Here is a 26775-nt window from a genome sequence, read left to right on the forward strand (position 1 = left end):
ATTTTTCTTGCTTCCAGAAGTATTATTTATAACAGTATAACTTCAGACAAGTATTGCTTGTTTGATGTTCAAATAGTTTAACATTTTAACTTTTATTGGATGTTGCACTGCCTCTATTAAGAGATATAAAATAATATTAATGAAAATGAATTAAAATAGAGAGCAGAGATAACTCTGTATGTAAATAACTCTAAGGGCCTAGTCCTCACAGTCAGTCAGAAACGCCTATGCTTCCCACTTTTTTTTCCACTCACTTTCATGCACATGCTTTCACTCTTGTATATGTTTAGAGGCCACTAGAAATAGGTGTAAATGTGCAAATGATAGTTGATTTCAACATAACCTAAAATAAGTCTTCAGTAACCCCAAGTTGCTCTTTTCTATAAGATTAAATAAGCACAACTGCTTAAAATTAAGGGGGAAATATCACAGCACTGCATGTAAATAACAGACCATGTAAGACCTCTTGGACAGTGTAAAGTAAGCCATTGGTTTCTATATTTGATTTTTAAAGCATAAAGTGAACACCATAAGCAGGTGGAGCAGGCCCCACCAGCGTCCCTTGACCACATGGGGGAGGGAGGCGTCCCCCATGCCGTTCAAGAGGTCAACGCGTGGGAAGGACCCGGTGATTTTCAGAAATAACTCTCTAGTGTTCCCACAATGGCTGATGGTGTGATTTTCATTGGTTGGTAATATATAGAAGTAACATTGATAAGTGTGGTATTTGTCCAAAACTATTTTTTAACTGATAGTCTAGTGTGACGGGAAGAAACGTGATGCACTGAGGACACTTAGAGAGCTGTCACTACTAAACGTCATAGGACTTATAAAGAAAATAGGTCCTGGGAGCACGAAAATTGCTGCCTATGGACACAGCCCCCAATGCTCAGTCCAATTAAGTTACCCACTTTTCTGGTGGATGACAAATCTTAATTGATTAATTGCTCTGTTGCTTTGCTAGATAGGCAGGGTAGTGATAAAACTAGTTACAATCATAGGGTTTAACATATTCCATTAATACTAACAGTAGTCTTTACAGAGTTGTAAAACTTTAATTTAAAGGAAATTTGTGGGGTCTGTGTAACCATCTTTTGTGGTCTTGGGTGTATATTTTAAGGAGACAGAATTATTGGGATCATTATTATTATTATCAGACCAATTGACACTGATTTTCAGTCCAGTTCTTGTCTAATTTGAGATAGTTTTTTCCATATTTCCCTTCCTTAAGAATTGCCTCTTGATAGTTAGCATCCTTTTTTTTTTTTTTTTTTTTTTTTTGTGTCCCGTTTGGATCTTTAGCCATCAGAATTGTTGTCTTAAGGCCAAGAAAGATGCCAAGCGGATTTATTTTACCAAGTGGATCATCATGGCCTTGCCATATTGGTCCATTTGATTGACCTTTATTATAATTATGAATTTATTTTATTTTCAGTTGCTACAAACGGGACAGACATGACTGGGGGATAGGACAGGGAGAAAGAATGAAAGAAAGAGAGGGAGAGAAAGAAAACCAAAGGGGAGAAGAGACGGTGAGAAGGGGGGGAAGAAAGAAAAAAAAACAAAAAAAACAAACAAAACACCTGGGTCACCTGTATGGAGAAAAAAAACAGAAGAGAAAGCAAACAACAAAGAGCAACATAATAAAAAAAACAGCACCATCACAATAAACTAGCTAGCAGTAGATATCAGTAGATACTAAATAATAAACGATATTGTGCAGCACGCAAGATAGACAGCGCACAATGTGCTTTGAGGCAGCAGTCAAGAAAGCTGTAGTCCGCGTCTGTGAACACCCATGTGTACACCTGTGTGCATACCTGTGTGGATCAGCATGCTTGCATTCCAAAGGTTTCTCCATGTAACGATCTGCTAGGGAGTGTGGGGAGCCATAGCCCCGTCCTCCAGGGTATGAAGCAGGTATGGAGGAGATCAAAACTCCAGACATCCAGAGGCCCCCAGAACACAAGAGACCAAGGAAGACCAACAGAGGGGCAGCCGCGCCACTGTCCCAGTAAGAGCTGAGGAGAGTCCCAGATGAGGGCTCACTCAGCAGCCACCGAGCAGAAGCCAGGGGGAGTTGCAGTGACGCGCCCGTGAGCTCCGCCGGCAGCCAGCTGTGCCTGAGTGACCGAGCCCCAGGCCGAGAGGCCGGGGGCACCCCACCTCTGAAGTGGCCCGAGCGAGCCCCAGGCTCCAGGCCCCGATAAGCGGCCGCCAAGGAGTGAGCCGGTGTGTACCCGGACGCCCATCCCCAGACACAAAGAACCACCAACGCACCGACACCTGAGGGAGTCCGCCACTGGCAGGGGAAGTGGTGGGGGGAGAAAGGCCTCCAAACCTTGGAGGGCCTGAGATGTCCCCAGAGAGGTGGCGTCTGATACCCAACCTGACATATAGACACAGACATACGGGCACACACAGACACAAACATCCATTCCCACCCTCATGCTCTCATATGCACTTAACTCCACACTCAACCAACGTGGAGACAGACATAAAGAGACGCTGTACACACGATCACACTCCCCAAGCGTACTCTACGAACCGGGTCTAGGTACCCTTGCCCCTGGAGGGGGGAACTGCACCCAGACCCAGGTGGTGTTAGTTAGCTAACTATCTAACTAGTTAGGTAACTAGTTAGATAGTTAGCATCCTACCAAAGATAGACTTCCTATATCCCAGACTTGGGAAACTCCCTTGGTGTGTTAAGCAAAGGGTCGGGAAGAATAGATGAAAAAAGTGGAACAGAAAAATCAATGAGAATAATATTTTTTTTAAAGCCAAGATACTATACAAGAGTGATTTGTACCATGTACAACTGGTTGCCATATACAGTAAAATACACTAGAAGAGATGTCACAGAGATTTTTTTATTTTATCTATTAAACTGCAGTTAGAGTGATAATATACACATATATATTTTAGCAGGTATTTATCTTGTGTGAGCATTGTACAGTCAGCTGCCGGAATGAAGGACCTACGAAAGCAATAGTTCATCGAGGTCCAGTTTTCTCAAAAGTTTTTAACACACAGTGGACACCATGCTAAAACATACCAGGTTTTTGGCTATTAGCTCTTTGGGAATCACCTTGTTGATGCAAAATTAATATTTTATGTCTGTCAAACTGTGCTATATTTTACTTTTTCATATATTCAACTAATGAAACTGGAACTAACTGTGTGTGTTTTGCAGCAACGGCTTTTTTTTTCTCATATATGTAGACACAACACTGGTTAATCTCGTTTTTATGCTTGAATGAGGTATGTTTATGAACAAGTACTTACTTTTGTTAATGTGTGGGTATTAATGATTGTTGCTGTCTGTGTTCATTAGGGACTAGGTCTGTCTTTTTTGTGGGTTGCAACCACAAACTGCGAGGAAAGAAAGATAGAAATTTTTTCTTACTGCCATCTTATATTAAGTACATTATAAATACATGATTGTGAGTGCTGAAGTGCTTATTAATAGTTTGATAAACGGGACACAAAAAGGCCCAAGCCAGGAGTTTTATTATCTGGCCTTAACTAAGTGTGACTATTGTTTAAACCTGACCAATTAATTTTCTTTTCTCTAATGCTAATCCACGTAATCTTACTTAAACCTAACCAAGTCTGTCTACCACCAAGCAAAAAAAATATGTAGTTTTGCTTCCTAACCTAACCAGCAGCAAGTGAAAACATAACTCAAAAGTCCAAATAATGCCAGCATTCTACATTTGTGTCCAGGAACAGAAAACAATTGAGAAATTTTTGTGCAGAAACACTGTTCACTAGACTAAATTTCAAAGCTTTGAGAACAACAAGAAACAGTTATATAGCATACTGTTTGATACCAACATCTGAATCAAAAGCAGCAGGATAGGAATTTTTGATCTAAACTTTTCCACTGTGTTCAAAAGCACTATACATTTTTGACATGTATCCACAAACTTGTGATGAAAAGCGAGCAAAAACTTAGTCACCATTTTCCCCCTGCAGTCGTACAGAGACCATGTAGGGAGGCTCTGGCTCTTAGCACATACTTTGATCTACGTGTGAGTATCTTCTTTAAAGTCGGAGTTGTTTAAGACTGAGAACATTGCGAGGTGTTTTTGAAATCCTCAAGAAGCATGAAAGGTATTTATGAGTCTGACACAGGCTAATACAGGATCAGTGCTCAGCTGTGTACCCTGGAGTGTGGTTTCCTTCAGGCAGGTTGTTGTCGATAATCCTGTTTGATTTAACTACATCTCTAACTAGACTTCTCTTTGGAACACATATTTGTGTCTCATCAACCTTGTTGAAAATAATCCCATTTTGATCTCTTTCCTATTAAAAAGACATGCGCACATTAAAAGGCTGATAAAATTAAAATACAGTCTAATTGTAATGGATCTTAAAATGAGTGACTGGGTTAATTTATGAACTCATCCAGGCTTCATCGAGCCTCTAAGACAGAGTCATGCTTTGTCACTTGGCTCACAGATCCTCTGGATTTTAATTGATCATTAGCTCGACAAGCAAAAAGAATTTCAGCTCAGAGTTGAGGTTAGGACAGAGTAAAAAAAAAAAATCACTTGTGTGTCTCCAATTAACTTTCCCAACCAATACTCACACAGACCATCACTGGCCCAGACAGAGACAAACAGGCAGAGAAGCGTGAAGAAAACTTGATATTTGATGAGCTTCTGCACAATCTGAGAGCCTAATGAGAACTAAATACAACTTGCTATGACTGCCTGCGCCTTCGCAGCAGGAGTAGATGAAACATATCTGAGATGAAGGAGAAGGTTTCAAGACTTTTGAATTGAATTTGAATCAGCTGCATAAAAAAACAAGGGTTAAGAAAGACAAAAGAAACAGTGGGAGAAAAGGAATGGCAAATGTGAGTGCTGCTGGCTGAGTCAGTAAGAATTCACTTCAGTACAGCAACAGTTGTCACAAGCGTCAAAGTGCCAGGACTTTGGAAGAGATGATTTTCGTATCAGCCTCTTGGAACTAGCGTCTGATCTCTTCTGCTGTCTGTTTCCCTAGGTCTGCGTCTGGCTGAGCAGTTAGGTCGGAGAGAAGATGAAGCAAAGATACGCCATCGCCTGGGCCTGTCTCTTTGGGCCAGTGGAAACCTGGAGGAATCACAGCACCAGGTGTGTATGTGTATGCATTTATGCATGTGTTCTCAACTGCAAAGATGCAATTTGTGTGTGTGCATTTAAGATTTAAGAGAAACATTGTTAAATCTTGTGAAACCTCAAGGAACCATTTTCTACCTTGCCATCTGAAAATAGGCACCATGAGCACAGGGCAGATCCAACTGAAAAAGCAAATTGTCAATTACAATTTATGAACCATAAAGCAAACCCTTCTATACTGTCTTTATAGACTCAAACCAATATGGGAGCAATAGGAACCATATTTTACAAATTAACTTACTTGTCTCACAGCATGAAGTTACTGGTTTGAACCTGCTAGGTAGCTGGTGCCTTTCTGTGTGGAGTTTGCATGTTTTCCTTGTGCCCGTGTGGGTTCTCTCTGGGTGAACTTGCTTCCTTCCACAACCCAAAGACATATGTATTAAATTGATTGGTGACTCTAAATTGGCCATATATGTGAATGTGAGTGTGAATGGGTGTACCCCTCTTTTTGTTCTATAAATAATTAAAGATACAGCCGGTGATTTTATTAGATTATTTAATAGAAAAAGGGATATCATACTCATAAATATACATAGAATAATGTGCAATTATATCTTCCACATTATGCCATTATGCCTCCAAATTATGCCAGCTAATGTTAGCCACGAGTGTTTTTAAAGTCATGCTTTCCCTCAGACAAACAGTTGAGTTACATTCTCACATCATATGAGAGTTTATTCACCAAGTGTTAGAGTCCAGCGTTAGAGCCACTTCAAAGAAAAGTTTTACTAATGCCTAACAGTAACTAACAGGCTAACAGAGAGCTTTGGTTTTTCCTCATTATTCTTTGTTTCCCAGCTTTGTTTGCATAAGTGAGAAATCCAGTGTAGAAGTGTAGAATACTGCTTAAGACTGTTTTGATCTATGACAGATAATAATTTTCTCTACTGCATTACTATGTCTTATTAATACCTGGTATTATTGTTGAATTTGCATAGTTTTTATTATATAAACTTTTAAAAGATATTAAATGACTGTCAGTGTCAGGTTTGCTGTACGGCAGGCAGGTTTTGGACACAAACACGGGATTCTGAAGATAAGACATAAACTCAAAAGGCTGCTTTATTGCTGAACTTAAGAAATTTAAAATACATAACACAAATCTGAGGGAGAGAGGGAAAATGGGCGAGGGAGTTACAGTCTGAGTACACACAGTAATGGGTTAAAGAAGTAAATAAATGACCCTTTGTATAAATACTCAGCTAGAAGTAAGAGAATGCTACCTAACTAAATGCATTCTATCAAAATGGAATATGTGAGTGACATTTTTGATTATAATTTGGTTATTTCATCACTCAGACAACCCAGACCATGGACCGCACAGAGCACACAGCTTGAGGGAGAACATGACTAAAGACAAGGGGAGACATACAATTAATACACAGGCTGTTGATTAGGGGAAATGGAGACACATGGGAACGCAGCTGAACTGAATCTGACTAATGAGGAGGGGGAGGCAAAACTAAACATTATGCACATGGGATAACGGACTATTAAATGAAACAGGAAGTAACAAACACTGAGACCCAGACTAAAATATATGAACTTGACAGAACTGTCAGGGTTTTGTCAGGGACACGACTGTAGAGACAGAGCGTTAAAGAGGGAGAGAAGAATGACTTCCAGGAGACACTGAGAACAAGACACAGAGATGAAACTAGGACACGAAAGGGAATTAACATAATTAAACAAGAAACCATTAACTAGGAAAATAAATAAAACTCAGAGGCACTAGGAAAGTAGAGCATAAACAGAAGCTTATGGAACTCAAACAGAAGTCTTATCTTAACCCAAAATAAACCTAAAGACCAAGAGAAAGAGAACTGAACTATAATAGAAAGATAATCCAAACAAGAAAACCGCAAAACATTCTGAAAACGCAAAAACCTTGGGCCAGCAACCAGGAACCATGACAGTTAATATAATTTAAAACTAACACCGCCTTCAGTTCTTCATGGTAATGGTGCCAAATCAGATTTTGTCATTTAACACTAAAGACAATTTTTTAAACAATTTAATGTTTATTTCTTAGTTTCTTTCTATAACTAGAACTGCAAGTTAAGCAACAAGGAAAAGAGAAGAGAGTTACTGTCTGTAACAGTAACAGGTTAAAAAATTTATTATTAAAAATTGATAAATATAACATAACTAAATGCATTCTATCAAAATGGAATATATCTGTGTGATGTTTTGAATATAGGACTACCTATGAATACAATCTGTGACTGTGTGTCATTTGTTTTTCTTGCTGTATTGTTATTGTAAGGTTCTGAATGTATTAAAACTAACATAATGACAAACATTAAACATATCATAACATAATCTTCATTTAAAACTGTTTTAAAGAACTATGCTGTAAATAAAATGAAAGCAAAAACTGAAAATATTTTTTTAGCTTTTAGAAAATGCACAATTATAATAACTTTGCTTCTCCGTTTCATGGTGAAAAGTGAGCCAAAACACTCCCAACTCTTGCTGTGCGTATATACTGCCACCCAGTGGCCAGCACTGTACCTATATGCTCAAACAGGTTTGAAATAAAGCCTGGCCATTTAGATCACACAATACACAAAAAATAAATACAAAAGTTGTTAACGAATAACAAATGCAGGTGATTTACAACAAACCATGGAGACACATTAAAAGGTGTGAAGAGTATAAAAATGTCTTCACAGTCTAAATCCAGTTGAACACTGGAACAATGGATGGTTTGTATATTTGTGGATTGGTACTCATTGCAATGTATGTTTATTTGATATTTGTTCCAGTTATACAAAGCATCTATGCTATTTGAGGCAATTCGTCATGAGATGCAGCACAGTATGGATTACAAGCTCTCCCTGTTTGATCTGCAAACCAGTTCGTACCAGGCTCTCCAGAGAGTCCTCGTCAGCTTAGGTGACAGAACTGGCCTCTTGACCTGTTGTGTTGTTTCTTTGTGGCATAAATTACTGTACATCACTTTGTATGTTAGCTGTTCTCATTTTTGCATCTTATACATTGGTCTCTGTTAATAAGGCACAAATTATCACCTAATGTCTGATAGTTGTATTTCTTTATCAATGCTACCAGAATAAAGAGTCTGCTCTTTCAGATCTGCTCCTTTTTAACTCACAGCTCCACATGTTCCTATTCTTTCAGGCCGGCACGATGAGGCACTAGCTATAGCTGAGCGAGGGCGCACACGTGCCTTTGCTGATCTCCTAGTGGAACGCCAGAAAGGAAGTCAGCAAGCAGCGAGCACTGACCCTTACATCCCGGTCACCATAGAACACATCCTGGAAACAGTCAACAGTCAGAGGGCCATGGTTCTCTACTATTCTCTGGCAGAAGGCTTTCTGTACAGCTGGCTAATATCTCCAGGCACAGGTTCACTGCCACGCTTACACAAACTTAAGCTGATCGGTTTTATAAAATTACTGAAGATGCTTTTTTCATTCAGATTCAGAGTCGTAGGCTGACAAAGTTGCCTTTAGGAACATGGAGCATCACTTTTCTGGTTGGGAAGGAGCCTGAGGCTGCTCCCTTTAGCTATCTCCATCTCACCCTATTCCTACCATCATCTTCTATACTCAGACCTCTTACGTGACAATATTAAACCTCTCCAGTGATCTACCTCTGTGGTCTTCCTGGCAGCTCCATCTTCAAAGTCATTTATCCAATATATCCACTATTCCTCCTCTTCACATGTCCAACCATTCCAACCTTCCCTCTCTCCAAACTGCTCAACCTGAGCTGTCTCTCTGATGTACTCATTTGTAATGTTGTCCATCCTGGTCACTACCAGTTAAAATCTTAACATCTTAAATTTAGTCAGCTTGACCTCTGCCCCATGTCTTTTTGTAAGTGCTACTGTCTGCAAGCCATACATTATAGCAGGCCTCACTATCCTCCTATAAACCTTTTCTTTCTGCCTGACACACATCTCCAGCCACTCCATCCTGCCTCTAACCCTTTCCACTCTTCATCCTCTTCATAGTTACCCTCACTACCTCCTTACTAATCCTCTGCACTTTGTGATTCAAGTAGCCTAAGCTGATGCATGAGGCTACCCTCAGTGATAGATGGTGAGAAGAAATGGGTATATTTGCATACTTGTCGCTTGGTGCCTGTACGCTCAGGTTTTCCTTAGGGGATAGGATTGTTTCTTTCTTGCACCTTCCAACAGTTCAGTGTGCCTGGCTTCCTTAGAGTCCCTGTATCTGCTGGGGACTCCACTGTTATACTGGAGTACATTGAAAGAAATGGCCTACTCAATGTAACCCAAGGACTGGTCTGTCCTGAACACCTGGTTTGAGTATAATGGTGTCCATTAGTACACTTAACACAGGATGCTCTAGTATGCAAGTTCATGATTGATTTCGTAATTATATTATCAGATCTCTGTCCACATGTCTTGGATACTCGGGTAAAGATAATATCAGAGCATTCAAGCGATCACTACTTGGTACTGAGTTGGATCAGGTCTCACGTGTGATGGGGATGATGCTGGACAGGCCTGATGTCCCCAGATGTGTAGTGACGATGCAGTGGGAGTGTCTGGCAGAGGCCCTGGTCTGTGAGATCTTCTACTCCCACCTCCAGCAGAACTTTTACAGCACACTAAGTGAGGCTGGAGACACTGAGTCAGAGTGGACCATGTTCCGTCCCTCCGTTACTGAGATTTTGGAGATGAGAAAAGACGTTCAGATATTTCTGTGCTTTTTTTCTAAAATAGTTGTAAATAAAATGTCCCATATTTTTAAAGGGATTAATAGGTGCATAATTATAAATGTACTGATACTGGTGTCCACTTCCAATTAAGTCAATAATCATGATTAAGTAATGCTTTAATGAGAAGTATGAAATTCAGGTTTGCAAAATCATTTGGAATTGGTCTTAACACAGCTGTTGTAGAAAGGGATTCATGTTTCCATGGGCCTGAAGAACTTTTCAGTTTAGTCATCAATAACATTTAAGTAATATGACTACAGTAGTCTGTAATGGACTGGATCTATATGCACTTTTCAAGGCTTATTGATTACTTAAAGCACTGCATGCATGCAGCTTTTATAATTATCACACACACTCTACCACCCGTCCTACACCCATTCCAATGGGATGGGAAGGCATAAGAGCATGTATAAATGTTAAAAAAAAAAAAAAGCAGGGATTATATCTTTGGTATAAAAAAAACAGAGTTGTACTATCTGTGTTGTACTATGAGTTGTCATAACTGCTGTGGCATGGGATACTGAGATGTAGTGATGTTGTCATGACTTCAGTGGGAATTCATTTAAGTTCTGTGAGACAAAACCAAAAAGGGTCTTGACTGAGACGATCATCCTTAAGGTCTTTGTAATGCTAGGGTGACATTTACCACTAATTCTCTTCAAAGGGTGAACACTTTTTGCAGTCTTTCCTCCAGGGCTACCTGCAGGCTGAAATGTCACTTATATCTACATATATCAGATATGACATTTGAGGAAATTTATACTGCAAAGATGATCACTCTTTGGCTGCATGGCTTTTCCTCTAAGGGGACCCTTAAGAAACAACGACGGAAGCACCATTTAGTGTCTGCACTACATACTGCCACACACACACACACACACATGCTGACAAATGGGCACACACATAGTGCTGTAACCTGCTTATGTTTTTCCTGAAATGTTACAGGTATCGTGAAGTTTAATGAGGTGTATCTTGGAGAAGCAGGACTGGAGGTGTCTGAGTTCAAGGATGGTAGTGGGAGCCCACAAAGTGGAGAAGGAGCTGTTGGAGGTTCCCTTTCTCTGGAGCAATACATCCACAATGCTAGAGAGGCTCTGGGAGTGGATAGTCATTATAACAGGTAGTGCCACCTTTGATAGATGCCAGTGAATGATTGTTACCAGCACCTTTTAACTCAATGAAGTATTTTCTTTATGCCTCATACTGCTGACATAACTTTGTAGCTGACAGTGACAACTTTATTCCATTAAACAGGTTAATGGAGCGTAATGCAGATATTTCATGGTCTCATGAGCATATGTTTAAGCCTTTCCACGAGGCTGATGTTCAAAGTTTTGTGACATGTCTTAAATCCCTGTCTGACTACTAGCACACATACAAAGAAAAATTACGTGGTTGACCAGTTGTGTTGAGCTTAACAACTATGGTAAATATGTTATTAATCACTATAGATGCATTTTCAATCTGTATTTCCCTCTGTGTATAGTACATTTTACATATCTGAAGAAAGGATAGGCTTCCAGGCAGAGTCTAGCAGTATCCAAGAGAAAGACTGTCAGCCCAGAAAACACAGGCATAAAAAAAATAATGAAAAACCTCTAATCTGGTCAAAATTGTTTCATTGGTGTGCTAAACTGTGGAACTGTTTTTAAGATCATTGTTATTAAGTCACCCTATGGTAATGTGGTACATGTCATTGTCTACAGAAGATAAATCTCAGTTATTGTAGAGATATGACTTTTCTGTCTGGGGCTAGCATGGTTAATATTTGAGGCTTTGGATGATTTGTCTTGACATTAGCTTGATGGACTCCAATTACATTTTATACAAAGAAAGAGTCAGACTGACTTTGGAGACATTGACTTTTTTTGTAGGCTTACCATGTGTTTGACATTTGAGGCTTAGAGTTAATCGGGCAATCCAAGATTTCCATGAAGTTCTGTACAAACTTTTGGAATAGATTGTAGGTGAACCTTCTCTCATTTAAACAAAAGTGAGCAAAACATGATAGAGAAGACGCATGCTTTGTGTCTGTCTTCCTTTTTTCCTGCTCTCTCCTGCCAGTTTTCTCTATTCTCAATTATACTGCCCACAACTCTCAGGCCTTGGTTGGCATAGCTGGATGACTTTGTAAATCACTACCATGTGTTGTGCCAGCAAATGTTCCCCCATACAAACTGCATCTCAACTTACTGTGAAAACCACTGCAGTGGAGTCACTGCAGCCAGCAGATTCACTACTTCTGGTGTGTGTGTGTGTGTGTGTGTGTGTGTGTGTGTGTGTGTGTGTGTGTGTGTGTGTGTGTGTGTGTGTGTGTGTGTGTGTTGATATTGTGGTGATTCACGCTGTTGTGTGTGGTTTATTATGAGTCCCACTCATCTAAGCATGACAAGTTTTTGCAGATACACAGCATAAAAATGTTTTCCAAACCACTAGTAGCACTTTACTGCCCTTTAGTATGTATCCAGGTATCAGAAACTGCTATTACCTTCCTGAGTGTGTAAAATCTACAGCCAGAGGATTCCATAAAAAGTTATTTTAATTCCAAGTCATCGCTCTATCACATACTGCTCCAGTAATTAATTACTACTTGTTTCTTCCTTTTGTACATTTTCCTAAGATTGTCAGTTCATTCATCAGTCTGAAACAAACTACTTTCTTCTCTCCCTTTAAGACCGCCCTCTTTTTAAGCCTGCCTTCTTTTGATTGGCTTCTGCTTGTAAACAGAATGTTTGACCATACTTATGCTTTTGAGTTGACACTGTTAGAGATATATGCATGCACCTAGCATTTTGGTTGCAATCTTTAGACAAGGCTGTATAATAGAACAATTATGTATCACTGTCTCTATTGCCATTTTGCAGAGTCTTCTCAAGTAGTGAGACAGAGAGTGAAGCTGGAGATCTGTTGGAGCAGCAGTTTGAGGAGCTGAACAAAAAACTCATCTCTGCCACAGACCCTACAGGCTATCTCCACATGGTGTCCAGAAATAATCTCTTCAACAGGTTTGACTCAGAGTTCTTGTAAACTGCGAGAGTATATTGGCTATATGTCCAGAGGGTGCTACTTTAGGTTTAGCTCTGACTTTACTTAACTTCACTGCATAGTGAGTTGGTACTGCATCTCCTCTACTACATTATTAGCAACAAGCTTTTTTCAATTTATCTTACATTGAGAGATTTGGCCAAACTAAAAGCTAACTAGTGGCTAACCAAAAATGCAAAACAAGAAAAAGAAAAAGCCCAAAGTTCTAATTTTAATTCCAAAACAAATGATAGACAGGCAATGGGGAAAATAAAACAGGTAAAGAATAACCAAGTTCATGAATCATAGCAAAAGGTCATAAACAAGGACCACAAGAAACTGCTGGATCACTTGGCTCCAAAGAAAACAGGACAGTCTATGAAGTGTGAACTAACGGACAGGAGGTGTGCATGTATACTGTACATTGGGAAGGCTGGCTGGATAACTGGACACAGGCAAGACAAATTCGAATCAAGTCAGTACCCCAGACGATTACTAAGAAGGGACAAATGATAACGACAGGAAGTGAACCTGACATAAGTCCAAAATGACCAAGAATAACTCAATAATACAGTATTTAAACAGAAATCTACAACTATGAGAAGTCCATTTTTCACAACTTTTTTTTCCCACTACATTTAAACATAACACAAACTCTACAAGGTGTTGCTACACAACGAATAATTTAAACATTTAAAACATTTTGAAACATGCAGTGAAAAATCGGATCTAATTGGAAACTAAACAGATCATCATGATACAAAATATGGGCACAAAATATTGCAGTTGCAGTCATAATACAAAGGTCTTCATAGGATTAGATACATTTAACTTGTAAGAAGCTGTATGCATAGGAACTTGAAGGGAAACAAAAACATTGCAAATATGTTTTTATAGTTACTTGAATTTGCAAAACTTCTGTTCATTGTGACAAAAAAGGAAATGTTAAACTATAACACATTACTCAAAATCCTGATGAGCAAGTTAGCAAGCTAACATTACCATTCAGTTAATATCACCAGTGCTTAAGTAGAGCTTCATAGAGCTGCATGACTATAACATCATCATGATTATAGGTTCATAGCTGTTTTCAAACAGGATAACTATATGTTGGAGTGTATTACATTTCTTGTGTATTTCTGCCTCTAATAGAAGCTGTCAGAGCATGACGAGTCTGTACAGTACCACTGTATCTCCAGTAAAGGACGGCTTATCTTCTCCCCTCTTCAGACCAAGTAACACTGGCAAACCTCCTCTGCGGGCCCTTTATGACTTGCTCATAGCGCCAATGGAAGGGGTATGTATGTGTGTCTCCAAGGAAAGACTTATATTTCAATTCACGATTTGAATTTGTCTTCTTTATGGTTTTTCACACAAATCTGTGTGTTACGATTGCCCTCCACCTCTCTCTATACAGGGCCTGATGCACAGTAGTGGACCCGTGGGTAGACACAGACAACTTGTGTTAGTTCTGGAGGGAGAATTATACCTAATTCCATTTGCCTTGCTCAAAGGCAGCTCCTCTAATGAGTACCTGTATGAAAGGTTCAGTCTAATTTCTGTACCTTCTTTAGCCAGCCTGGGAGCAACAATAAAGGTAAGTCATTTTGGTACCCTTTGATTTCTGATAATCGATGTAAAGTAACATATATTGTATTTGTCAAACTATTCCGACATATGTGTTTATTCAATTAATTATTTAAAATATTTATTGCTTATTATAATATTTCTGTATCAAATGTGTTCAAACTGCAGCCTCATGCTCGACGCAGTGGACACTTATTTTGTCCAGATGGAGGCTCAATGGCTGCAGTGGTCGGTGCACCTCATTTGCCACCGAGTGTCATGGACCGTTGGCTATGGGGGCCCTTACCCTCAGCCCAAGAGGAAGCCCTGTGGCTGGGAGAGCAGCTGGGATGTCATCCCCTAACGGGAGCCAATGCCACAAAGGATCGCATTTTAGCAGCTCTGAGTCAAGCAGAGTGTGTTCACTTTGCCACACATATATCTTGGAAGCTTGCAGCTTTGGTCCTTGCCCCTAGCCAAGAGCATGCTGGAGGAGATGGGGCAGGTGGCCGACCAAAGGAGAAATCACCCCGCAGGATGTCAGTGTCAGGCGAAGCAGCAGATCAGGGTGGAAAAGTGAAGGGTTTGTTTTCAAAGAGCAGCCCAGAGAGACTCAGAGGAGCAGATGAAAGGAGTGAGGATGGTGAAAGTGTGTGTGAGGTAGAGAGTATCTGTGATAGTCCACCACTTCAAGATTTCCTTCTTACTGCTGCTGATATACTGGACCTTTGTCTGACTGTCAAACTGGTGGTCCTGAGGTATAACTATTCACAGATTTGGTTTTTTACACAGGCTTTTCTTAGCTTTTGACTGTCCCATGTAACTCTTTGACCCTTTGCCACCTCAGGTTGTACCCAGAGTCCGGCAGCAAGGTAACAGCAGATGGAGTTGTGGGGTTGACTCGAGCGTTCTTGGCTGCAGGGGTCCAGTGTGTGTGTGTCTCTTTGTGGCCTGTGCCAGTAGCTGCCTCTAAACTGTTCACACACACCTTCTACACAGCTCTTCACAATGGGACCAAAGCCAGTGCAGCTCTGACGGAAGCCATGAAGACACTGCAGAGCAGCAAGCACTTCTCACACCCCTCCAACTGGGCTGGTTAGCAAACAATCATTAATGTAAAATACTAAAGCTTGACTCAGTTGCTTTGAGCCACAGCACGCAGACACAAGAGGAGTAGCTGTAAAATATAGTGGAGCATTTATCAGCTAACCAATTTCTTCGTTCAAATGAGCTAAAAGGAACCAATTAGTTTGTACAACTTAGCAATGTCAATGTCTGAGATATGTTAGATGATACGTAAACGCTATAAACTAAAAAAAAGAATAATTGTTGTGGCCACTGTATCCAATATGGCAAGTCTGTTGGGGTGTTACTGGTCAGCAGTGATATGTGTGTTCAAGCAAGGTATGAGAAAGAGCAAACCATGAACTAGAAGTGGGCGGATCAATCCAATTATCGATAGCATTGATACCAATGCTGGTATTGATTTTGGGTCGATACTAGTACAGCAGGATCAACACTTTGTTTCTATTCTTCAAGTTTATTATGTAGCCCACTGTGTTACATAAGTTATTTACTGGCGATGAAAATTTTACCTTAAACATGTCATGCCTATTTTATTCATAACTTACAGCACATTTAAACAACAGAAGCTAACCCAAGGTGCTTTGGAGACGGCTACATTTACATTTCAGAACTCCAAAAAACACAGTTTCAATATGCACGAGAAACCGAAAGATGTGTTTTGTTGTATTTTTTTAGGTTACATGCTTATTGGCAATGATGTAAAGCTGAACAGTCCCATGTCACTGGTTGGCCAAGCCCTGGTAGAGATCCTTCAGTACCCAGAGAGGGCCAGGGATGCCCTGAGAGTGTTGTTACACTTGGTAAGACTTCTTCAAACTTTGCAGTCTCGCTTTCTCTATTAGTTCTCTATTAGTAAGTTTAAAATTCAAAAGATGAATTTAGATATCAGTTCAATAAAACGACAGCCGATTTGTCATAAATACTACTGGAAAATCTTAAATGAGCATGACTTTAATCACTTTAATTAGAAATGTGGCTTTTATTTTTTGTCAGAGCATCCAAAGATTAACTATTGTAAAGATCACAAATGTGAATACTGGCTTAACTGCTTTTTATAGCAGTTATTTTATGTCATTTAATTAAAGACTGTTGATTGAAAAAAGTTTTTAAAAACCCATATGAAAACATTATATTAAGTTTAGATAATTCATACTGAGCTATTTTAATGACTTTATGACTTTGCATCAAAGAAGTATTGAACAATAAAGAAAGTCATTACATTCAGCGCAAGGTCTGTGTGAACGTGTTAACCTACTTTGACAGCAAATTGCTTTTTTTCTGCAGTGCTTCTTATCTCTACCCCTCTTGATTTGGGGACATCACTTTCCCTCCATCTAAGGAAAAAGAATTCAAATGTGTTAGCGAGACAGACTGGGGAGACTATACTTAGCTCTCATGAAGATCAATAAAAATCTAATACAGTGAATCATAACTTTAGTTATCATCATCAGACTTCCATCAGAGCATGTTGCCGAAATTTCACAGTCATTGCGGTTCCAGCATGCTAGTGTTAGCTGATACCTTAGAGCATTATGGTCACGTCTGGCTCTAAATAGCATGGCAGGGGGGTAAAATGCTAACCTAACATTAAAGCCTTAAAGATGCAGAGTCCAGAATGATGTCAGTGAGTGCTGCCATTGTGGCTACGGTCCTCTTTTATGGAATAAAGTGCAGTATGAATGTGTGAATGAGGCTTGTAGTAGAGCTTAGACTAGAAAACTGCTGTATAAATATCACTCCACAATCCACGCACAGAGATCTGAGGTATCAATGAGAAATGGTAAAGCTATTTTCTGGTGAATTCTGGAATTAAAATGCTTCTTAAGGAAGCACCCATGATTGTGTTCAACACAAAGAAAACATCTTGATTGCTAATGAAATGCATGATTATCAATCAAGATGTTTTCTTTTAATTTTCTTTCAGTTTTGTCCTGTCCAGAAAATGTTAAATTGTTTGTGAATGGCAACTCAAAACACATTTTTCCCACATCTGAACATTCCAGTCTGATTAAATAACACAATTTGTGCCTGTTTCTGTCCACAGGTTGAGAAATCACTACAGCGCATTCAGAGTGGCCAGTGTAACCCAATGTACACATCGCAGCAAAGTGTGGAGAATAAGGTCTGTGTGTTGGTCTTTCCTTCTCCTTCTCTTTAAATGTCAACCTTTGTGTATTCTCTGTTCATGTCCACATGTCTCCTCTGTGCTGGGTAAGGTCGGCGGGGTGCCTGGGTGGCAGGCCCTACTCTCTGCAGTGGGTTTTCGGTTGGACTTCTCTGGTAGTGTTGCTGGACTCCCTGCGGCAGTTTTTTTTCCTATGTCAGATCCTGGGGATCGACTGCAGCAGTGCAGTACCACTCTACAGTCACTGCTTGGTAACAGAGTTTTTCCATTATTCAAAACATCTCCTATGTCAGTCATACTGATAAAATCATATTTGTTTAATGTACAGTATCTCACAAAAGTGAGTACAACCCTCACATTTTTGTAAAAATGCTATTATATCTTTTCATGGGACAACACTGAAGATATGACACTTTGATATAATGCAAAGTACTCAGTGTACAGCTTGTACAACAGTGTAAATTTGCTGTCCCCTCTAAATAATTTAACACACAGCCATTATTGCCTTTACATTGTATCAAACTATCATATCTTCAGTGTTGTCCCATGAAAAAATGTAACGAAATATTTACAAAAATGTGAGGGGTGTACTCACTTTTGCAAGATACCCTATATTAGCAAGAGAATAATTCAGATTATATTTTTATTTCAACTTATAGCTCTTTTGTAAAATGTTACACTAGGTTGTATTAGTTGTTCGTGATCAAGATATGACAGTGCTATAGAAATTTCTGATTAACTTTCTGTGCATCCCCAGGTCTTACTCCTCCAGCCTTACAGGCACTCTGTAAGCTGGTCACAGCATCTGAGGCTGGAGAACAGCTCATTCATAAGGTACTATCATGTTGGACAGGTGGTCATGACAGTGGTTGAAGAACTACGCACATCAAAAAATAAGATCTCCCTCCACCACCTGTTTTTATTCTTGGCCTTTACCTAAGTAACGTTGAGAGTTCCAAGCTCAAAAAGCTGGGGGATGGTATTATTGTGTTGCTTAAACTTGGGTGCTCTACCAGAGGCCTCGGAGTTTGGGTGTTCTATTTTAGCTGTACCAGGGGCTGAAGGACCAACTGGTGCAGATGCACTCTTCTGAACAGAGACCTCTGTTTTGGGGTTACAGCTCCTAATGTTTCTATTACCATTGGGACAACTTTGGACTTTACCTTCCACATCTACTCCAGTTTCTCCTCCTGGCCCTGGTAACTCTCTATTTTCTTGTGGCCCTTCTTCCCAGTGTTGCTGTCCACCACTATGTCATGTTGGTTGGCCAGTAGCTGCTTGTCTGTCTGGAACTCAAAGTCCGACATGACCATACCCCTATTATTCTTAACCACCTTTGCAGTGCCTCCCCCCCCCTCCCCCCATCTGAAAGTGGGGACTTTTAGTCCATATGCAGCTCAGATGTTCCTGTACACTATTCAAGGCACTGAGTCATAGGCTGAGTCTTATGGTCAATCCAGGCAGAGCTCCGGTCGGCTTGCCTGATCTTAGAGTCCTGGTGTAAAAACAGCAATTCTGTCATTGTAGGTAGCTAAGCGTCATCTAGTTCACTTCCAATGCTTCTTCTATCAGGGTCGGCTCATTGTGTCCACACTGCTCACTCATTCCCACTGGGTTGTAGCCTCTCAACCTCTAGCTTTGATAGTAACTGTGTTCTACTGATGTTGCACCATTAATTGATGCCCTGAGCTATTAGGTGCTTCTTAGTCAGTGAGGATGTTATATTTCTATTCATCCATAGTTCCCACATGCATTGCATATATACAGAAAGAGAGAGATTTCCATTTTTTTCCATAACTGTAGGGAAGTAAAATTTACTGAATATGGTTAGTAATCTAGTTCATTTGCATGACTGCTTTCTGCAAACACACTCAACACTGCATGCATTGTTGTTTCCCAACCCTAGCATGCATCTGGTCAGCATGGTCATGAGATATTCTGCACACTTGTCTTTTAACCACTCATAACTAAAACAGATTGCTTGTATAGCTAGTTGGTAAAGTGCAGAGCACCCCCCACTCTTCACTCTAACTTTTTCATTTTGCAGTCATTTGTTTGGTTTCATCATTCTTTGCTTGCTGTAGCCCTCCATAAATACTATATGGGTATCATCAAGAATTGCCTGCATAAGCACATCATCATTCATGCATGGCTGAGAATACAGTAATTCAAACACAACAATTACACAAAAATAAATAACTAAAGTTCTGTTTCTTCTTCTGTCATACACACCTCACAAAGGCAGTTAAAAGTGTGGCAGGAATGGTAAGTGTTTCATGATGAAACTTCTGGCTTGAGTTCAAAAGTACAACACTCGTCAAAGCAGGCACAAACACATTCAGACACTAAGATGTTTTATTTGAATATTCTTTGTGAAGTGCGTGCTTTATCTGTCCTTGTTTATTGAGAATTGTTGATTTACACTGGAGTATTTTTATTTAATACAATCCTTATATGTTCTCAAATGTGAGGTAATAAATAAGTTAAAAACTGAAAAAGTATAAACACTCATCCAGCACTCCAGTCATTATATCTTCTTTCCTCTCCATAGCTTCACCAAGTGTTGGTTCAGTTGCAGTCAGGCGACAAAGAGCAAGACTTTCCACTGGCTCCCATTCAAGTGTCAATTAGTGTGCAGCTCTGGAGGCTGCCAGGCTGCCACGAGTTCCTGGCTGCACTGGGTGAGTCATCCTTAAAAGAAACTTAGTTTCACATTTTTTTTATACCTCCTTGTCAGTGATCTACTGCATCACCCATGTCAGTTGTAAGTAAAGAAAATGTCGGTAAATACTAGCACAGAGCAAAAAATTATGTTATAATATTCAGAACATATTGAAACACATCTATATGCATTGAGCTTCTGATTAAGGTTCTTTTATAGTGTTGTTTCTTGGTTTACATTGTAAATACTTTTGTTTATCCTTTTCCATCTGTCTTTGATGCTTATATGTCTACTTATTTTCCTGTTTGTCTTTGTGTGAGCTTTCATATCACCTACTGAACACCCCTTATCAGACACTTTTGCTTTTTACTGAATTATGTTTGTGAGAAAGGACTCAAGCTCTACAGTTAGTATGTTAAATGATAAAGTTCTTTGTAATGAATTGGAAAAACACTGAACATATATGGCTTGTTTGGAAGGGTTGTCAGAAGAAAGCCTTCTCTCTCTAAAAAGAACATGACAGCATGGCTGTTTTATTGCATCTGAACAAATAAAATAAAAAATCTGGAACAATGTCCTTTGCACAGACAAGAGCAAAGTGGAGATGTTTAGCATTAAAGAAAAGCACCACCTTCAGCAAAAACCGAACACACCATATTAGCACAAACGCCTCATACCACCATCTGTCAAATAGTCAAAGTCAAATTTATTTATATAGCACATTTAAAACAACAAATGTTGACCAAGGTGCTGTACAATTAAGGTAATCAAAAGAAATAAAAACATCGGGAGACATGATAAAAGTTAAGAAAAAGAATAATAAAATTAGAAGATTTGAGTAAGAATAAGAAAAATAAAAGTAATACAAACTCCATCCATCCATCCATCTTCATCCGCTTTGTCCGGGGCCGGGTCGCGGGGGCAGCAGCCTAAGCAAAGAGGCCCAGACCTCCCTCTCCCCAGCCACCTCCTCCAGCTTGTCCGGGGGAATACCAAGGCGTTCCCAGGCCAGCCGAGAGATATAATCTCTCCAGCGTGTCCTGGGTCTGCCCCGGGGCCTCCTCCCGGTGGGACATGCCTGGAACACCTCACCCAGGAGGCGCCTTGTCAGATGCCCGAACCACCTCAGCTGGCTCCTTTCGATACAAACTCATTTTGATTTAAAAGCCATGGAGTAAAAGTCGGTTTTCAGACAGGTTTTAAAAGTGTCCAATGTTGGGGAGGTCCTGCAGTTTGTTCCATAATTTAGGAGCAGTCATGGCAAAGGCCCGATCTCTGTGCTTTAATCAGCCAGCAGCAATTGATCCGCAGACCTTGCAGGAGTGTACCAATTTAAAAGATCAGAAAGGTATGAGGGTGCTAACCCCTGCAATACCTTAAAAACAAATAATAAAATCCTAAACCTAATTCTAAAACTAACTGGCAGCCAGTGTAATGATGCCAGTATGGGGGATATGTGTTCTCGCTTGCGTGTGCCAGTTAGTAACTGTGCTGCAGGGTTTTGGACCAGCTGTAGACAGCTAACTGATGACAGACTAATACCAGAGTAAAGACTATTACAGTAGTCGAGGTGAGATGAAATGAAGGCATGGATAGCTCTCTCAAAGTCTCTAAAACAGAGAAATGGCTTCACTTTAGCAAGTAGCCGAAGATGAAAGAAACTGATTTGATTACAGCATTAATCTGTTTGTCAAACGTTAGATTAGAGTCAAAGATAACTCCTAGGTTCCTCGCAGAAGGTTTTTTATAAATTTCTAAGGGGCCAAAGTTGCAGTGGTCACAGGAACTAAACACAATCACCTCTGCTTTCTGTTCATTTAGGTTAAGAAAGTTTAAAGTCATCCATGCCTTAACATCCTTTTTAAAAAATAAACCCATAGGGAGCATATAAATTGAAAAGAGAACTGGGCCAAGAATGGACCCCTGGGGGACCCCACAAGAAAGTGGGTTTTTTGAGGATGATGTATCCCCCAATCTAACAGAAAAGCATTGGTTGGACAGGTAAGATTTAAACCACTCCAATGCAGTCCCTTCGATTCCGACAGTGTTCAAGCCGAGAGATAAGAATCCTATGATCTACGGTCAAAGGCAGCACTGAGGTCTCATAGTATTGAAATGGCAGGATCTCCCGAGTCAGTAAAAGTTAAAAGGTCATTAAAAACTTTTAAAAGAGCAGTTTCAGTGCTGTGGTGTGCTTTAAAACCAGACTGAAATACTTCACTAATGCCATTTTTATATAGAAAGTTGTGGCGCTGAAGAAGGACTAGGACTTTAGAAAGAAAAGACAATTTAGAAATTGGTCTGTAGTTGGATAAAATTGCTGGATCCATGTTTTGTTTTTTAAGAATAGGTTCCACCACAGTAGGGACTCACCCGGACTGAAGACTGCTATTGACAATAGACAGCAAACTCATGCCCACAGTGTCAAAAACATCAGCACTTTAATGACGTTAAATAGTGCTTACCAAAGCAATTTGAGGAAAATGAGCGAACATCTGTGGATTGATTCCAAACGGTTCTCATGTTTCCTCATTTTTCCAATCTTGTCATTTAGGAATATGTTGGGTGCCAGGAAGCGTAACATGTTGACGATTTGACACCTAGCGTAAAATATTACGCCTCGAGAGTGAGAACGTGTTGTTTATATAGATTTTAGAGCCGTGTATACTCAAATCCAGATTATATCTTTTTCAGACAAGCCTCTGAATATTTCAGCAAGACAATGCTAAGACGCATACCGCAATTATAATGAACCCATGCTGTACAACGAACCATTGCTGTTGTACAATATGGCCAGGTGATGAACTGGCCTGTTTGCAATCCAGATTTTTGATCACCTGCAAACATCTGGCGTATCAAATGAAAAATACAACAACTGAACAACCAGCTGTTAAGTAGCTAGATTCATACATCAGACAAGACAACAGTCCACTCCAAAAATCCAGTAGCTGGTCTCTTCAGTTCCCAGACGTTTACAGACTGTTGTCAAAAGAAGAGAGTGGTAAACATGGACCTATTTCAACATTTTTTTTTTTTAGACGTGTTACTACCATCAAATTCATGCCCATGCTAATATGTTTCTTTAGATGGTACTGTACATTTTCTCAATTTAAACAATTGATATTTTTTTGTGTTCTATTGTGAATACATTATGGGTATACGAGATTTGTAAATCCTTGCATTCAGTTTTTATTCACATTTTCACAGCATCCCAACATTTTTGGGAATTGGTGGTTATATAGAATCATCATACTCATTTTGTAATCTAAAATGAATTAATAAAGTAACTAACTACTTTAGCAGTGAAGAACATAAAGCTTACTATTTGTCACTGAAGTACTCAGATTTGGCTTTTGGCTGGATTTTGTGCTCTGTCTTTGTCAGGTTTTGACCTTTGTGAAGTTGGTCAGGAGGAAGTGGTGCTGAAGACTGGAAAACAGGCCAGCAGACGCATCATGCATTTTGCCCTTCAGTCTCTTCTAGCACTGTTTGGTAAAAATAAGTTATGACTTTGGACTTTCTCTTTTACTAAATCTTTCCCAATTTTCAACAAATTTTTCAAATCTCTCTCTCTCTCTCTCTTTTTAATCAGACTCAACAGAGCTTCCCAAGAGACTTAGCATAGACAGTTCATCCTCCCTGGAGTCTTTGTCCTCCTCCCAGTCAGCCTCCCAGCCACACTCTTTACCCCTTTCCTTAGGTTGCTACCCACCTCAACCCTCGATTTTGCCCCCCATGTGCCCTGACAGCCTTTCCTGCGATGCCATCTCAGTGTACAGCCTCAGCTCCCTTGCCTCATCTCTCAGTTTCCTGTCTAGACCTGAGCCTGCAGGAAGTGACATCATCAGCCAGCGCTCACATCAACAGCCAGAGAAGCCTTGTCAAGGCGCGGGCCTCTACACCCATTCAGGTGGTGTATCAAGAGGTCGATTGACCAGTAATGGAGGAGTATTATCGGGAGAAGGAGAGGACGAGGAGTATGCGGGGTACTCCATTATAAGCAGTGAGCCATTAGGTCGAGGAGGAAGCGAGTGTGACACTCTGCCTCTACCTGCAGGACATAGATTTGGCAGAGTTGGTGCTGGGAGAGCATCTGCTGGGCGGCATGGGTATCCTCTAACAGTTTCCTCAAAGGGAAGCATCAGCACACCTACATCTCCAATAAAAGCTCCAACGCTGCCACTAACAGTTAAGAATAACCCCAAAGTCAAGAAGGAAATGTAAGTTCAATACTTTTTGTTAAGTCAGAAAGAGTTACTCTTGAACTTCTTTTAAATGTATCTATATGTTTCATTTTCCAGCTCAACTCCTCAGCGGAAAGGAAAAGTCAGCAGCTCTGAGTCAGACCAGTCGAGCACTGAGACAGATAGCACAGTGAAATCCCAAGAGGAAAGGACAGGACCTGCAGGACAACTGGATCCCCAGGAGCTGGCCCAGAAGATCCTGGAGGAGACTGAGAGCCACATGCAAGCTGTGGAGAGCCTGCAGAAGGCAAACCTTAGAGGAAAGACACTGAAGGGAGCTGAGGGCAGAGATGAGTCTCTCAGCAGACAGAAATCGGTGTCCACTCCAACAACCCCAACTTTGACTCCTACAAATGGAGCCCAAGGGTTTCAGCCCTCTGAGACCAGTGCATTTAGCCGACCAACAAGTAGGGCAAGTCTAAAGTCTCCTCTCTCACTCTCTAGTCATCTTTCACCGCTCTCTACCTCTGTCTCAATCCCTCCTCCAACTCGGCCTAAACCACCATCTCGCTCCTCATCACTGCAGAAAATCAGCTCAGTCTACAGCAGCCAAGCTCATTCATCCCCTTCGTTATCTCTCTCAGTAAAAGATCAGGGTTCACCTCTCCCTACAGTCTCCCCAGATGTGCACATACAGGCTCAGCTCAAACTGAAATACCCCAGCTCGCCTTACACTGCCCACATCTCACCTTCACGCTCTCCTGCTGACAGTGCTCCATCCCCAGCCCTTTCCTATTCCTCCGCAGGATCTGTTTCAGCCTCTTCTAGCCCAGCAATCACCCCTAAGCTGCATCAATCCAAACAGGATAGCAAAATCCAGGCAATCCACAATTTAAAAACCTACTGGGCCAACGCCAGCCAGAAACCCAACATGCCATGTCCGGCCAGCTTACTCCGAGGTGAGAATAAAAAAATGAGTACAGTTCAGAAAGATGTTTTGGGTTTGCTGAATCTCTCACCTAGAAATGAGTCTATCAGGAAAAATGTAGGGGAACCTGAAGACCACAACACTGATGACAGACCAAATGTTCACCCAAACCTGGAGGCTAAACCACCTCCATCTCCAGCTGGCCTTCTCACACATTCTAAAGGAGGTGTCAGACTTCCCTCTGGGAATGGCTACAAGTTTCTCTCACCTGGACACTTTTTTCCATCTTCTAAATGTTAAGAATTTGAATATTTAAAGTCCTGAACACAGATTTAGGAGATCAATCTTCTGGTTAATATCTGTGCTTGTTCAATGATAAAATCTGCCCATTTTCAGTGGAAATACAACTACATTTTTAGCAATCCCTGCTGAGTTGCAGGAATGAAAAAGTACTCATTTCATACCGATGGTGATTTTACATGTTACTTTTTTGTGAAGGGATGTAAATGTTTTTGAATGTGATGACTGTGCCTTCTTCTGGAGAGAAATGGAAGGGCATAATAATTAAGAGAAGTGTTGAATCTCTAGCTTTAATTTTGTTTTTATGACTGACTAGAGGGCATGTGTCTCAATGCCTCCATGTACACTGAACAGAAATGCTTTTAACCTGCAGTCTGCTTACTGAATGAACATTTTACATCAGCCTAAATGCTTGCTTTCTTTGTACTGGCCTGGATTCAATCTTGAGTTATTGTTTAATAATTATTGTTTAATGTCATTACTGTTGGTTACTGATGTCATTTATTTTGAGTGTTTTCTAATTATTATTAATATAATCGTCACACAATTTATAAATACAATTAAAACAATGAAGAAGTAAAGACAACTTTTTGATATTTTATGCTAGTTTGGTTTCATGTGTGATTGCCAGCATGGTGCCCAAGTATTTAACTGATTTTATAACATGCAGTTTTGCTCCTTTCTTTGTCTTGCTTTGATCACATACAGCAATGTTCTATAATGAAAAAAATCTTCACACATTCTTTTTACTTATAATAAAAGCAAAATAGTAAATCTAGTTAAAAAAGGGGGGGTAAAGGGAAGAATTGTGAATGTAATTCTTAACGTATTATAAGGATATACTGGATATTTATGAAACCATTTGTAGATACAGATATTAAAAGTGTTTAAAGAGTACAAGCTAACCAGGTGCAATACCGGTACTTGAATTAGTAATAAAAAAAATTAATATTTTCTAAACCACATTATTGCATATTAGACACTTTAAATTAGCCCTCATTGTCTTATGTGCT

At 40.1% G+C, this 26775-nt stretch overlaps 1 protein-coding gene across 3 annotated transcripts in view; it reads left to right on the forward strand.

Annotated features, from left to right (window-relative positions):
- ttc28 (tetratricopeptide repeat domain 28) overlaps positions 1-26466 on the forward strand; it is a 159255-nt gene extending 132789 nt beyond the window's left edge. For 2 of the 3 annotated variants that reach the window (XM_085280339.1, XM_085280340.1), the window contains exons 18-35: positions 5017-5126; positions 7943-8072; positions 8316-8543; positions 10833-11007; positions 12752-12892; positions 14064-14208; positions 14329-14508; positions 14667-15235; positions 15325-15572; positions 16239-16363; positions 17608-17685; positions 17780-17939; positions 18446-18522; positions 19930-19953; positions 20240-20369; positions 23735-23842; positions 23943-24570; positions 24652-26466. In XM_085280339.1, the coding sequence (XP_085136465.1) occupies positions 5017-5126; positions 7943-8072; positions 8316-8543; positions 10833-11007; positions 12752-12892; positions 14064-14208; positions 14329-14508; positions 14667-15235; positions 15325-15572; positions 16239-16363; positions 17608-17685; positions 17780-17939; positions 18446-18522; positions 19930-19953; positions 20240-20369; positions 23735-23842; positions 23943-24570; positions 24652-25762 (4367 nt within the window). In that variant the 3' untranslated portion in view covers positions 25763-26466. The remainder of the gene's footprint in view (positions 1-5016; positions 5127-7942; positions 8073-8315; positions 8544-10832; positions 11008-12751; positions 12893-14063; positions 14209-14328; positions 14509-14666; positions 15236-15324; positions 15573-16238; positions 16364-17607; positions 17686-17779; positions 17940-18445; positions 18523-19929; positions 19954-20239; positions 20370-23734; positions 23843-23942; positions 24571-24651) is intronic. The other variant, XM_085280341.1, reaches the window with a different exon arrangement.
- Positions 26467-26775: the final 309 nt, after the last annotated feature.

The sequence above is a fragment of the Mchenga conophoros genome, linkage group LG7 (genome assembly GCF_057382185.1).
Source record: "Mchenga conophoros isolate Kocher_MC1m ecotype Shallow Benthic linkage group LG7, M_conophoros_male_GT1.1, whole genome shotgun sequence".
NCBI classification, from domain to species: Eukaryota; Metazoa; Chordata; class Actinopteri; order Cichliformes; family Cichlidae; genus Mchenga; species Mchenga conophoros.